This window comes from Macaca fascicularis, chromosome 3, assembly GCF_037993035.2.
Source record: "Macaca fascicularis isolate 582-1 chromosome 3, T2T-MFA8v1.1".
Lineage (NCBI taxonomy): Eukaryota > Metazoa > Chordata > Mammalia > Primates > Cercopithecidae > Macaca > Macaca fascicularis.
In genome coordinates this window covers 200,136,133-200,151,281 of record NC_088377.1, presented here as the reverse complement: position 1 = coordinate 200,151,281, position 15,149 = coordinate 200,136,133, and the positions used below count along the sequence as shown (strand labels likewise).

Genomic DNA, 15,149 nt, shown 5'->3' with positions numbered 1-15,149 from the left:
TCAATGACAGACTGGATTAAGAAAATGTAGCACATATACACCATGGAATACTATGCAGCCATAAAAAAGGATGAGTTCGTGTCCTTTGTAGGGACATGGATGCAGCTGGAAATCATTCTCAGCAAACTATCACAAGAACAGAAAATCAAACACCACATGTTCTCACTCATAGGTGGGAATTGAACAATGAGAACACTTGGACACAGGAAGGGGAACATCACACACGGGGGCCTGTTGTGGGGTGGGGGGCTGGGGGAGGGAGAGCATTAGGAGATATACCTAATGTAAATGACGAGTTAATGGGTGCAGCACACCAACATGGCACATGTATACATATGTAACAAACCTGCACGTTTTGCACATGTATCCCAGAACTTTAAAGTATAATAAAAAAGAAAAAAAATTTTTAAATAAAAATAAATAAAAGGATAAAGGCGTGGCAGATAGGATAATGAGGCCACTGTATTCTTCTATTAAAGAAGTCACTGGTCAGGAAGCTTAGAAGAACATTTTGTATATTTATTGTACTTACTCATACCCTTTGTATCTCTAATTGATAACTGGAGAAAGCTTACAATAAAAGTTACATAATTCTAATTAAAATCATGGATCAAAAATCATATAGAGGCTGGGCACCGTGGCTCACGCCTGTAATCCCAGCACTTTGGTAGGCCAAGGAAGGCGAATCACCTGAGGTCAGGAGTTTGAGGCCAGCCTAGCCAACATGGCGAAACTCTACTAAAAATACAAAAAAAAAAAAAAAATAGCCAGGCGCACGCCTGTAATCCCAGCTACTAGGGAGGCTAAGGCAGGAGAATCACTTGAACCCGGGAGGTGGAGGCTGCAGTGAGCCAAGATCACACCACTGCACTCCGGCCTGGGCAATACAGTGAGACTCAGTCTCAAAACAAAAAAAAAAAAAAAAAAAGAAAGAAAGAAAAAATATCATATAGAGAAAGTGAGAGACAAGAGACAATCACAGAGAACATCTATCCCTAGGAACAGTCCCAGTTACAATTACTAACAGTGCCCCTTGCACTTTATGGTAACCACAGGATAATTACATCAAGCAGCAGGTTCACAGAGTACTCAGCTGAAGAACATCTGAGTTGATACTAATTTTGAGTATCAAAAGCCGCAAAAGTTTTGAATTTCTAAAAGTCAACACAAAGGAAAATTTTAATTATACAATGCTCGATCACCATTCCTGAAGTTATATCATGTATCTGTTCATTTTTTCCTTTTTCTTTTTTTTTTTTTTTTTTTTTGAGATGAAGGCTCACTCTGTCTCTCAGTCTGGGGTGCAGTGGCACGATCTCAGCAAACTGTAACCTCTTCCTCCCAGGTTCAAGCAATTTTCCTGCCTCAGCTTCCCGAGTAGCTGAGATTACAGGCACGCGCCACAACATCTGGCTAATTTTTGCAGTTTTTTTTTTTGTTTTTTTTTTTTTTACTAGAGATGGGGTTTTGCTATGTTGGCCAGGCTGGTCTCGAACTCCTGACCTCAAGTGATCCGCCTGTCTTGGTCTCCCAAAGTGCTGGGATTACAGGTGTGAGCCACCGTGCCTGGCCTCTTTTTTCTTTTAAGACAAGGTCTTACTCTACCACCCAGGTTGGACTGCAGTGATACGATCATAGCTCACTGCAGCCTTGACCTCCTCCACTCAAGTGATCCTCTCACCTCAGCCTCTGTAGTAGCTGGGACTACAGGCGTGTGCCACCATGCCTGGCTAATTTTTTTTTTTTTTTTTTTTTTTTTTTGAGACGGAGTCTCGCTCTGTTGCCCAGGCTGGAGTGCAGTGGCCGGATCTCAGCTCACTGCAAGCTCCGCCTCCCGGGTTCACGCCATTCTCCTGCCTCAGCCTCCCGAGTAGCTGGGACTACAGGCGCCTGCCACCTCGCCCGGCTAAGTTTTTGTATTTTTAGTAGAGACGGGGTTTCACCGTGTTAGCCAGGATGGTCTCGATCTCCTGACCTCGTGATCCGCCCGTCTCGGCCTCCCAAAGTGCTGGGATTACAGGCTTGAGCCACCGCGCCCGGCCCTGGCTAATTTTTTATTTTTATTTTGGTAGAGATGGGGGGGTCTCACTCTATTTCTCAGGGTGGTCTTGAACTCCTGGGCTCAAGAGATCCTCCCACCTGCTGAGTAGTAGGACTCCAGGTGTAAGCCACCACACCTGTCTGAGATTTGATTTCTTTTTTTTTTTTTTGGTAATTCTTCATCCTATGGCTTCTCCAATACAACATAAGCACCATAAGAACAGTAAGTTTTGTTTTGTTCACAGCTGTATCCTCAGCACCTAGAACTGTGCCCAGCACACAAGCCACTCAGATAGGAACAACTTGTCTTAAAAAGAAAACGTCAGTCATCTGAATAATCTTTCTTCTGGGACTAATTTGAAGGCAGTGGTTTTACAAAGGTACAGGATAATGTTCTTCATAGACCATTTTTCTCATCCACCTTTAATAAAAGCCAAATCTATGTCCAGAAAGGCATTTCTGGGTGGAACTAAGCACATGTAACCTAAGTCACTTCCAGTAATTAAACGTGATTTAGGGAATGGAGAATAGCCAAATTCAATAAAAGGTGAGTGGTGAAGTCTAAGTTGTGGGTACGTGAGTGTTCACTGGAAAATGTCGACTTTGCTGTATGTTTAAAAATGTTCATAATACAACATTGAGAGAAAATGATGAAGCTTTGATCTAAGGAAAGAGACTTAAAAACAAAAAAAATGGTGGGGCGCGGTGGCTCACACCTGTAATCCCAGCACTTTGGGAGGCCGAGGCGGGCGGATCACGAGGTCAGGAGATCGAGACCATCCTGGCTAACACGGTGAAACCCCATCTCTACTAAAAAATACAAAAACTAGCCGGGCGCGGTGGCAGGCGCCTGTAGTCCCAGCTACTCGGGAGGCTGAGGCAGGAGAATGGCGTGAACCCGGGAGGCGGAGCTTGCAGTGAGCTGAGATCCGGCCACTGCACTCCAGCCTGGGCGGCAGAGCGAGACTCCGTCTCAAAAAAAAAAAAAAAACAAAAAAAAACAAACCTACCAGCTTCCTTTTCAATGTTAAATTTCAATTTTTTTTTGTTTTTTTTTTGAGAGACAGAGTCTCACTCCATCACCCAGGCTGGAGTGCAGTGGTGCGATCTCAGCTCACTGCAACCTATGTCTCCTGGGTTCCAGCGATTCTCCTTCCTGAGTTCCAGCGATTCTTCTGCCTCAGCCTCCAGAGTAGCTGAGATTACAGGCACATGCCACCATGCCCTGCTAATTTTTTTATTTTTAGTAGAGACGGGGGTTTCACCATGTTGGTCAGGCTGGTCTCGAACTCCTGACCTCAGGTGATCCGCACCTTTGCCTCCCAAAGTGCTGGGATTACAGGCATTAGCCACTGCACCCAGCCAGATTTCAAAATTTTATGATAGATTTCCAAATATCTGTTAAAAGTACATTCACAATATAATCAAAATATGTGACATCACATTTCTTAGGAGATCAGTAATCTGTCTGTACTAACCACATAATCAAGACCTGAGTCGCATTTCTCCTAAATTACTACTACCAGGCCACAAATCTCAACTTTGTCTGGCGACACGCCCCGGTAAACCTCCTCTGAGAGCGCTGACCTCGTGGCGGCTGTGAAGGCAACGAAGCATCGGAAGGGGTACCTTGGATTCCCTTTTCTTGTGCTCGTCTTTTGCTGATCTCTCTTTTCTATCCACACTGGTTCGGTGCCTCTCATCATCAAAATGAAGGACTTCTTTGTGTCGCTTTTCTTTATGTCTTTCTTCCCCTTCTTTTTCAGAGAATGAATTACTTTTCTCTTTGGAATATTTTTCTCTTTTTTCCCTTGTGCTGCTTTTTTCTCGGTGTTTCTTGTCTCGATCTGGGTCTCTGGGCTTCCTGTGTCTCCTGTCACCTTCTTCTTTATAAAGCCAGTACTTGAGAGGGTTGTCCTTGCTGTCTCCGTACTGCAGCTGTAAAACACAACAAGCTGAGAAACACAGGAGCACATCAAACAGGAGCGCAGCCGGCCTCCCTCTCCATGGGTTCCGCAGCAACAGATCCAACCAACCACAGATCAAACACATTCGAAGAAAATCATGTCTGTACTAAACATATACAGACTTTTTCCTTGTCATTACACCCTAAACAATAACAACTATTTACATCTCCTTTATATTGCACTAGGGATTTTAAGTAATCTAGAGATGATTTAAAGCATCCAGGAGGATGTGTGTAGGTTATATGCAGACACTACACCATTTTATACGGGGGACTTGAGTATTCATGGATTTTGGTATCTGAGGGGGTCTTGGAGCCCTTCCCCTATGGATACCAAAGGACAACTGTGCTGTCTTTATAAATGTTATAACAAAAGGAGGAAAACTTATAGAACTACCACTGCCCCCTTCACTCCTCAATTCCACTGTCAGATACATTCCTGAAAACTTAATCTGTTACCCTTCTGTAAGGAAAAACCCTATTCATGTCATGGTCCACGGTCAGACACTGCTGCCACCCCAACGTCACACAGTAAACTCTCTGCACCCCAGCCACCTCGCTCCCATAGAGAAAGCAATGCCTCTCCCCATGGCGCCCTCCCGGCCTCTCCCCATGGCGCCCTCCCGGCCTCTCCCCATGGCGCCCTCCCGGCCTCTCCCCATGGCGCCCTCCCAGCCTCTCCCCATGGCGCCCGGCACTCACCGTCGGCCCTCCCAGCCTCTCCCCATGGCGCCCGGCACTCACAGTCGGCCCTCCCGGCCTCTCCCCATGGCGCCCTCCCGGCCTCTCCCCATGGCGCCCGGCACTCACCGTCGGCCCTCCCGGCCTCTCCCCATGGCGCCCTCCCGGCCTCTCCCCATGGCGCCCTCCCGGCCTCCCCACATGGCGCCCTCCCAGCCTCTCCACATGGCGCCCGGCACTCACCGTCGGCCCTCCCGGCCTCTCCCCATGGCGCCCGGCACTCACAGTCGGCCCTCCTGGCCTCCACAGCCTCATCCCTCATGCTTGTGGCCCTCAGCCTAAACTCCGCCAGCCCTGGGGTCCCTCCTGCGCAACCTCTGACTTCTCTGAGAGATGCCCACTCCGATGAGTACGACAGCACAAGGCTGCCACATCTCTCACATGGGCACATCATATCACTCTTTCTCTCCTAATTAGTCCCATGCAGACAGAGTCTTGAAAATGGGACCAGCGTTCAGTCATCTCTGCGATGAAAACACTGCAGATGCTCAGGGCACCAGCGGTCATCTCCATCCCAAGCTGCAGAGCAGGTCACCACAACAGAATACTGCTGGCTTGGACTCTTAGTTCTGGGAGCCCTGACATCGCGTTCAACAGACCCCAGATTGTGCCCGTCCCTGTCCCTTCACATGGAGTTTCCTCTGTTCATCCCCCACCAGGGACCACTGGACTCCAGGTCTGTGGCGCCCTCCGCATCTCTCAGTTCCCTGGGGTGTCTCCTGTGGACCCAACAGTCTCCTCACTCAGCTCCTTCCTCAATTCTCCCCAACTCCCATCCACCCGACTCATCTTTGCCAGGGCGACCTTCCTACGGAAAACTTGCTAATGCCCTCCCTGACCAAACACCTCAAAGTTAGAGAACCATTCACACCATTCATCAAAATAAACTCTGTGTAATTAAAGATTTAAGTCGTCTTTTTTTTATTTTTTGAGATGGAGTTTCACTCTTGTTGCCCAGGCTGGAGTGCAATGGCGCGATCTCAGCTCGCCACTACCTCCGCCTCCCGGGTTCAAGCGATTCTCCTGCCTCAGCCTCCCAAGTAACTGGGACTACAGGCACGCGCCACCACACCCTGCTAATTGTTTGTATTTTTAGTAGAGACGGCGTTTTACTGTGTTAGCCAGGATGGTCTCAATCTCCTGACCTCGTGATCCACCTGCCTCAGCCTCCCAAAGGGCTGGGATTACAGGCTTGAGCCACCATGCCTGGCCAAATTTAAATCCTTTTTTTTTAAAAAAGTTAAAGACCCAGAAAAAAACACAGGTGACAACTCATGTAACTTTGCTGTGGAGAGCGCGTTCCATCAACAACAGACCTGCTAACAGCACAGACCTGGTAACAGCACAGACCTGGCTACTTCATGATTTTAAACTTACTTACAAAAATAAAAATCCCCCAGGTCCAATTCAACACCAGCCAAAAACAGCAACATAAATGACTGGCAGAGAGTTAACCTTTAAAGTACTCTTACAAACCAGTCAGATGCACCAGTGAAAAATCAGCCAACAGCAGGTGCAGTGGCGCATGCCTGTGATCCCAGCACTCTGGGAGGAAGAGGTGGGAGGATCACTTGAGACCAGGAGTTCCAGACCAGCCTGGACAACACAGTGAGACCCAGTCTCTACAAAAAATTTAAAAATGGGCTTGGTGGTACACACCTGTAGTCCCAGCTACTCGGGAGGCTAAGGTGGGAAGACTGCTTGAACCCAGCAATTCCTGGCTGCAGTGAGCTATGATCACACCACTGCACTCCAACCTGGGTGACAGAGCAAGACCCTGTCTCTAAAAAATAAAAATAAAATAAAAAAGAGAAAAAGAATAAGCAAAAGTACACAAGTGGTAAATAACAAAAGACAGTAAACCTGCTTTTAAAAATGCCCAGAAATGCCATTTTCTTCTGAATCAAAAGAGCAAAACTTTTAAATGAAGATAATGCCCAGCTCCTGCTTAGGACAGGAGGAATTATGCTCTGATGATATAAATAATTACAACTTTTATGTAAAGCAAATGGGGTAAGTTTACATTTACTTCTAGCAAGTTCATTTCCAGAAATTAATCATAAGGAAATAATTATGAACAAACCAAAAAGCATACCATCTGGATGTCTTTATAATTTAAAGAGAAAACACAAACACACAGAAACAACCTAAGTGTCCAAAACCGCAGGTGCCTCGAGAGCACCAACACATCCACACCGCGAAATACCAAGCCACACACGCACTGAAACACGGAGAGAGACGGGATCACTCAGGAAAAGGCTCAAAATGTGTTCCGTTTAAACAATTTATGAAACAGTAAAAATCTAACTAAAGAAAACAGTGTTATACATACACAAATGTATAGACCTGGAAAAATACATACCTAAATGCTATCAATACTTACCTGTGGGGTAGGATTAGACAGTTTTTATTTTCTTATTACTTCTTTGTATCTTCTAAATTTTTTTTTTTTTTTGAGATGGAGTCTCGCTCTGTCGCCCAGGCTGGAGTGCAGTGGCGCAATCTCGGCTCATTACAAGCTCCGCCTCCCGGGTTCACGCCATTCTCCTGCCTCAGCCTCCCGAGTAGCTGGGACTACAGGTGCCCGCCACCACGCCTGGCTAATTTTTTTGTATTTTTAGTAGAGATGGGGTTTCACTGCGTTAGCCAGAATGATCTCAATCTCTTGACCTTGTGATCTGCCTGCCTCGGCCTCCCAAAGTGCTGGGATTACAGGCGTGAGCCACTGCACCTGGCCTATATCTTCTAAATTTTCTAAAATAATCACAAATTACCTTTGGAATCAGAAAAACACATTCGACCATGGGGAGAAAGAAACTGACTACACACAGTGCTGAAGGCCTTTTCCAGGCCTGAAATCCTGGCTTAGGACATTTTCTAAAAATGCTTCTAACAATAACGTTTAAAATATCCTTTACTCAGCAACATTTGGAAAACCTTTCCCCAGGCCTTGCTTCGTATACCTTTCTTTCTCGGTATCTTCTTTCTCTATCTTCATCTCCTCTTTCAGAGTCTTCATCTTTCTCTTCACTTCTTACTTTACTTACTACAAGAAGCAAAACATATTTTTAATACTCCCAAATGTTAGCACATCAAAAAGTTCTTTTAACATCTTGCTATGGACGGTATTGCACATTTTATGCTTATTAATATGTATTTAAAAATATTCTTCAACTAAAACACATGTCTCCAATTCAAGAATGAAGAGTTCTAGTATCAAATTTAAAATGAAGAAGGAGATGAACATGGCAATCTAAGTTTGGATCTGTGTCCCCACCCAAATCTCACACTGAAATGCAGTCCCCAGTGCTGAAGGTGAGACCTGGTGGGAGGTGACTGGATCATGGGGGTGAATTTCCCCCAGTGTTGTTCTTGTGATACTGAGTGAGTTCTCACAAGATCTGGTTGTTTAAAAGTACGTGGCACCTCCCCACTCTCTCCCTTCCTCCTGCTCCGGCCCTGTAAGACATGACCGCTTCCCTTCACCTTCCCCTAGGACTGCAAGTCTCCTGTGGCCTCTGCGGCCACGCTTCCTGTACGCCTGCACAACTGTGAGCCAGTTAAACCTCTTTTCTTTATAAATTCCCCAGCCTCGGGTGTTTCTTTACAGCAGTATGAGGACAGACTCGTACACTAAGGAACAGAGAGGCTTCTTGCCTCGCTCAGTTTGCTGCTGAAGCAACCAGGCAAATGTCCGAGTAACCCCTGGAAATTCAAGAGGGCACCAGACCAAACTCATACAGCCTTCGGGTTTCTGCGCGTCACGCAGAAGCAGAGCTTAGTCTGAACAGGAGAACGAGCCCAGTCAGCCAAACACTTTAGCCAAATGTGAGCTCCAGGGAAACGCCTGCCCTCCTGGATGCACTGAGGACCCAGAGCAGCCCCCGTACCTCCTGGCACCCCCACTGCTGAGGGGACCAAGGAAGTCAGAGGCCCCTGAATAAACAAGGAAGCCAGGTGCAGCAGACCCCCCAGGGCACCAGGCTACAGCATCCATCCTGGGCTGGGGAGGCTGAAGCACCAAGGCCCAGCATGACCTGCAAGAGAGACGGGGGGCAAACAGAGCCAGGCAGGTACCGATGACACTAAAGCATCATCCAACAAGGAAAGCTGGACTTTCACTTCTGAATCTGCACACAAAAAAAGGCATCAGATGTAAAATTCAGAGAGTGGACACTTTAAAAGATCAGGGCAAAGTTAAACTTTCAAAGACCACTGAGACAAAGTGCATTCACTCAAAAAGCATTTACCAGGCTGGGTGCAGTGGCTCATGCCTGTAATCCAAGCACTCTGGGAGGCCGAGGCAGGCGGATCACGAGGTCAGGAGTTCAAGAACAGCCTGGCCAACATGATGAAACCCCGTCTCTACTGAAAATACAAAAATCAGCCGGGCGTGGTGGTGTGCGCCTGTAATCCCAGCTACTCGGGAGGGTGAGGAATAAAACTGCTTGAACCCAGGAGACAGAGGATGCAGTGAGCCGAGACTGCAACACTGTACTCCAGCCTGGGTGACAGAGCGAGACTCCTTCTCAGAAAAAAAAAAAAAAAAAAGGCATTTACCAAGCACTGAGCACTCCTCTAGGAGTCTGGGCTCAGAGGGAGAGCCCCGTTCCAGGTAGATTTTCAAGGCGGAAACCCCAGGACTCTCCGAGAGACTGGAAGAGAAAGCGGGGCATCAGGATACGTCCCAGGCCTTGACCTCAGGACGCGAGGATGCAGGTGCTATCGACTGGGATGGGCAAGCCCGCAGCACAGCCGGTGTGGAGGCGCTACCGGAAGCTCCGTGTGGGGTACACTGCGTTTGTGTTATCTATTAGACATCAAAACACAGGGGATACACAAGCCTGGAATTCAGGGACAATGCCCAGCTGGGGGTAAAAACTTGGAAATGAGGACAGAGACAAACAGTATTTAAAACCATGAGACTAGATCCAGCCAGCAAGGGCAAGGGGTTGCTGGAGAAGAGGGCTGGGGACCCAGTCCTGGATAAAGGCCACGCTGCACAGATGGGCGGTGCGGAAAGAAAGGAGATGAGAAGAGACGTACAGAGGAATGAACTTGAGAGAGTCTAGTCTACAATCAGTTTTCAAAAGTCTTTCCAGTACTATTCCTTTCAACACCACGTTGAAAAAACGAGCAGGTAGCCAAAAAAAGGGTGATGTGAGAACAAAAGATGTTATCACAAATAAATACCAAAAACGTCAAAAACAATCATTTTGAAAAGAACATTAAATAGTAGGACAGCTACTGTTAAAATTAATTAGGCTCTGTCTGAAGTGCAGTGGCACAGTCTCGGCTCACTGTAACCTCCACCTCCCTGGTTCAAGCAATTCCCCTGCCTCAGCCTCCTGAGTAGCTGGGATTACAGGCACATGCTACCACGCCTGGCTAAATTTTTTGTATTTTTAGTAGAGACGGGATTTCACCATGTTGGCCAGACTGGTTTCAAACTCCTGACCTCAGGTGATCCACCCACCTTGGCCTCCCAAAGTGTGGAATTACAGGCGTGAGCCACCACGTCTGCTAGCTAAATGGTTTTTTGAGTTTTCGTTTTTTCTTTTGAGACAGGGTCTCACTCTGTTGCCCAGGCTGCAGTGCAGTGACACAATCATAGCTTACTGCAGCCTCAACCTCCTGGGCTCAAGGAATCCTCCCACCTCAGCCTACCAAATAGCTAGAACTACAGGCAAGCGCCACCACACACAGCTAATTTTTTTATTTTTTGTAGTGATGGAGTCTCCCTATGTTGCCCAAGCTGGTCTCAAAATCCTGGGCTGGAGCAATCCTCCCACCTCAGCCTCCCAAAGTGCTGCAATTACAGGTATGACCCACCACACCTGGCCTGAATGAGTTTTTAAAATACTAAAAGGCAACAATGATAAAAAGTACACACACACCCCCCGCAAGAGAGAGAATATCTAACTTCAAAGATAAAACATTTGTGAAAACTATGAGAGAAAACAAAAATAATGAATGAACATTTCAAAAGAGGAAAATGTCCCAAACAGCAAGAACTTTTAAAAGAAATAAAAAATAAATAAATAAATAAATAAATAAATAAATAAAATAGAGCCAGCTGGGCACAGTGGCTGTTGTCTGTAATGCCAATGCTTTGGGGGCTGCGGTGGGAGGATCACTTGAGCCCAGGAAGCTGAGGCTGTCGTGAGCTGTGATAGCACCACTGCACTCTAGCCTGGGGGCAGAGCAAGACCCTGTCCAGAAAAAAAAAGGAAAGGGGAAAGAGGGAAGGAGGGAGAGAGGGAGAGAGGGAGGGTAGGAAGGGGAGGGGGGTAGGAGGGAGGGGAGGGAAGGGAGGGAGGGGAGGGAGGGAGGGAGGGGAGGGAGTGGAGAGAGGGGAGGGAGGGAGGGGAGGGAGTGAGGGAGGGGAGGGAGGGAGGGAGTGGAGAGAGGGGAGTGAGGGGGGAGGGAGGAGGGAGGGGGGGAGGGAGAGAGGGAGGGGAGGGAGTGAGGGAGAGGAGGGAGTGAGGGAGGGAAGGGGGAGGGACGGCAGGGAGGGAGAGGAGGGGAGGGAGGGAGGGAGGGGAGGGAGTGAGGGGGGAGGGATGGCAGGGAGGGAGGAGAGGGGAAGGAGGCAGGGAGGGAGGGGAGGGAGTGAGGGGGGGGAGGTACGGCAGGGAGGGAGGGAGGGGAGGGAGGGGAGGGGAGGGAGCAGAGGGAGAGAGGGAGAGGATGAAGAGAGGGAGTGAGGGAGGGGAGTGAGGAGGGGAGGGAGGGAGGGAGAGAGAGAGAGGAGGGAGGGGAGGGAGAGAGAGAGAGGAGGGAGGGGAGGGAGAGGGAGACAGGAGGGAGGGGAGGGAGAGAGTGAGAGAGGAGGGAGGGGAGGCAGAGAGGGAGGGAGGGGAGGGAGAGAGGGGAGGGAGGGAGGGAGGGGAGGGGAGAGAGTGAGAGAGGAGAGAGAGTGAGGGGAGGGAGGAGAGGGAGGGAGGGAGGGAGAGAGAGGAGGGAGGGAGGGAGAGAGAGGAGGGAGGGAGGGAGGGGAGGGAGAGAGGAGAGAGAGGGGAGGGAGAGAGGGGAGGGAGGATAGGGAGGGAGGGAGGGAGAGAGTGAGAGAGGAGAGAGAGTGAGGGGAGGGAGGAGAGGGAGGGAGGGAGGGAGAGACAGGAGGGAGGGAGGGAGAGAGAGAGGAGGGAGGGAGGGAGAGAGAGGAGGGAGGGAGGGAGGGGAGGAGAGAGAGGAGAGAGAGGGGAGGGAGAGAGGGGAGGGAGGATAGGGAGGGAGGGAGGGAGAGAGTGAGAGAGGAGAGAGAGTGAGGGGAGGGAGGAGAGGGAGGGAGGGAGGGAGAGAGAGGAGGGAGGGAGGGGAGAGAGAGGAGGGAGGGAGGGAGAGAGAGGAGGGAGGGAGGGAGGGGAGGGAGAGAGGAGAGAGAGGGGAGGGAGAGAGGGGAGGGAGGATAGGGAGGGAGGGGAGGGAGAGAGTGAGAGAGGAGAGAGAGTGAGGGGAGGGAGGAGAGGGAGGGGAGGGAGGGAGAGAGAGGAGGGAGGGAGGGAGGGGAGGGAGAGAGGAGAGAGAGGGGAGGGAGAAAGGGGAGGGAGGATAGGGAGGGAGGGAGGGAGAGAGTGAGAGAGGAGAGAGAGTGAGGGGGAGGGAGGATAGGGAGGGAGGGAGGGAGAGAGAGGAGGGAGGGAGGGAGGGGAGGGAGAGAGGAGAGAGAGGGGAGGGAGGAGAGGGAGGGAGGGAGGATAGGGAGGGAGGGGAGGGAGAGAGGAGAGAGGAGGGAGGGGAGGGAGAGAGGAGAGTGAGAGGGGAGGGAGGATAGGGAGGGAGGGGAGGGAGAGAGAGGAGGGAGGGAGGGAGGGGAGGGAGAGAGGAGAGAGAGGGGAGGGAGGAGAGGGAGGGAGGGAGGATAGGGAGGGAGGGGGAGGGAGAGAGGAGAGAGGAGGGAGGGGAGGGAGAGAGGAGAGTGAGAGGGGAGGGAGGATAGGGAGGGAGGGGAGGGAGAGAGAGGAGGGAGGGAGGGAGGGGAGGGAGAGAGGAGAGAGAGGGGAGGGAGGAGAGGGAGGGAGAGACAGGAGGGAGTGGGCTATCAACCTGTGACCAGCAGCGAAACAGCCCTGCAGGAAGGCAAACGGGGACCCACCTGAGCGGCCCTTCCTCTCCGCCCGCTCCAGGAGCTGCCGGTCGTGTGTCTCCTGGCCCAGCAGGTTGTGGCGGGCCACGGTCTGCCGGGGCTCTTCCTTCTGGGCCCTTCTGTCTTTTTCTTTTTCCCTGTCCTTTCCTCTGCTGTGAGACTTTTCTGCCTCTCGATGCTTCTCCTTCAGCTTTTCTTTCTCCCGGTCTTTTGCGTCTCTTCTCCTCTCCCTCTGTCTGTCTCTGTCCCTCTCCCCACGAGGGCTCTCCTTAGCAGTGTGGACTTCAGCCGCCCTGTCTCTGCTCCTGGCATCCTGCTCGGGATCCCTGTACCTCGGCTCCTTGTGTTCAGGAAGGTCCATTTCAGACTCCTTACGCAGCTTCTTCTCTCTGTGCTTCTTTTCTTCCTTGGAACCGCCTGACTGTATGGCCTAAAACAACAGAACAAAGGGTCCTCCGTGACCAGGAAGGCAGATTTCCATTAGACGTTTAATACCTGAATGTGAGAAGCACATACAGCTGAAGGACCTTAAAACATATTTGCATTCGGCTGCTTTCCAATCTCAGTTTCCAATCCTAGACGGGTCAGGGCCTGCATGGAGGTTCTTAGAACACTAAAGGACATGGAGTCAAGCTTAGATTTCTACAGCTGCCCACCCACACCCCTGATATCATGGACATTCGCATTTATCGGCAAATCAAATCTAAAATACTACGTGTATCAGAGGGTGAAAAATTACCTATCAGGTATAATGTTCACTATTCGGGTGACAGGTACAATTCGGGTGTCAGGTACAATTCAGGTGTCAGGCGCACTAATGGCCCAGACTTCACCACTCCGCAAGATACGCATGTAAGAAACCTGCACCTATAACCCCTAAATGTGAAAAATAAAGTAAAATTCAACAAAAATAAGTTGGGCCAGGCATGGTACCTCACACCTACTATCCCAGCACTTTGGGAGGCTGAGGCAGAAGGACTGCCTGACGCCAGGAGTTCAAGGCTAGCCCGAGCAACACAGCAAGATCCACATGTTACCCAAAAAATTAAAAAATTAAAAAAGTAGCAGGCCTGGTGGTTCATGTCTGTAGTCCTAGCTACTCGAGAGACTGAGGCGGGAGGACAGCTTAGGCCCAGAAGGTCAAGGTTGCAGTGAGCTATGATTTCACCACTGCCCTCCGGCCTGGGTAAAAGGGTGAGACCCCATCTCTAAAACATAGAGTAAAATTAATTAAAAATAAATAAATAAAATACTATATGTGTTAAAAGAGAGATACCGAAGCTGTGTTTTAAAATCGCTAAGACACAAACCACCTGGGCCCCATACAAATGAGGACTCTCTCGGTCCAAAGCCCCTCCCCCCACCCCGCCGCCGTCCCAAAGCCCCTCCCCCCACCCCACCGCTGCAGCCCCTGAAGCCAGGACTCCCACCCCAGAGCAGTGCGGAGGCCCCTGAGCCTTGGCAGGGCCCCACGAGCGGTGGGAGGGTCCAGCTGGCTTAACAAACGTTCCAGAGGGACTGTGAGCTGCACGCCTTCACCTCTGAGTTGAAAGTACTTCTGCAATGAGGCACACGTAACCAAAGTCACACAGTGTTGTGTACCAGGTAAACTGGGTGCAAGAAAACCACGCGAGTCCCTCACAGACCCCAATCCAAATCTTCACAGGCATTACCCAGAGATGTTTTCTGAGGTCATCTGCTCTCCAGGTATCATCTTTGGTTCTTCTCTAAAGAGAAAAGTATAAAGTTAGAAGGTTTAAAGTTTAAAATAATTAATTGTCTGTGCTCCAGTGAGCAGCTTTTCCATTAGGCCATTTAAATCAATGGCAGTTAATTCTTGACATGCCAGAAAATACTTCTCTACTTCCTGGAATAAAAGGTAACAGAAATACAGATTTTTAAAAATTATTCACTAGTCTAAAATGACACATTATTATAAAATGTATCCCTTTGGCTACTTCAAAAACTATTAAATATTACAAAATAAAAGTGAAAACAAGTTACAACAGCAGCTGAACAACAGAGCAAGGACAAACATTCCGTGGGTTTAAAATATCTTGTGTCAGATCTTATTTTCCAAAAACAGCCACAACAGACTCACGTCCCAACTGCTGCGCGCAGGAGTCTGTGCTCCTTCTGCGGCTGCTGGGCTCAACCCAGGACATGAGGCATCGTGGGCCTCCCAGAACAATGGGTTTCCACCTGGTCCTCCTGGGCTGCAGACCCAGATACTCCCCTGTGAGGAAGAGAAGCAGCCCTGGGGAGAGGCCCCTGCGGATGCCACAGCCCAGAGGGTCCCTCACAGCCGGCACC

General features: G+C 49.6%; 1 protein-coding gene across 22 annotated transcripts in view; it reads right to left on the bottom strand.

The window, feature by feature from the left end:
• Positions 1 to 15,149, bottom strand: part of DYNC2I1 (dynein 2 intermediate chain 1) — a 131,330-nt gene that overhangs the window by 75,237 nt on the left and 40,944 nt on the right. For 10 of the 22 annotated variants that reach the window (XR_012433144.1, XR_012433146.1, XR_006696648.3 and 7 more), the window contains 4 exons: positions 14,510 to 14,563; positions 12,846 to 13,266; positions 7,711 to 7,793; positions 3,628 to 3,978 (listed from right to left, as the gene is read on the bottom strand). Coding sequence is in view for 18 of the 22 variants with exons in the window: in XM_045388034.3 (XP_045243969.2) it covers positions 3,628 to 3,978; positions 7,711 to 7,793; positions 12,846 to 13,266; positions 14,510 to 14,563 (909 nt within the window). In the remaining 4 variants the exon portion in view is untranslated. Of the gene's footprint in view, positions 1 to 3,627; positions 3,979 to 7,710; positions 7,794 to 12,845; positions 13,267 to 13,575; positions 13,713 to 14,509; positions 14,564 to 15,149 lie in introns of all 22 variants that reach the window. The other 12 variants (XR_012433145.1, XM_074036494.1, XM_074036490.1 and 9 more) reach the window with 4 other exon arrangements.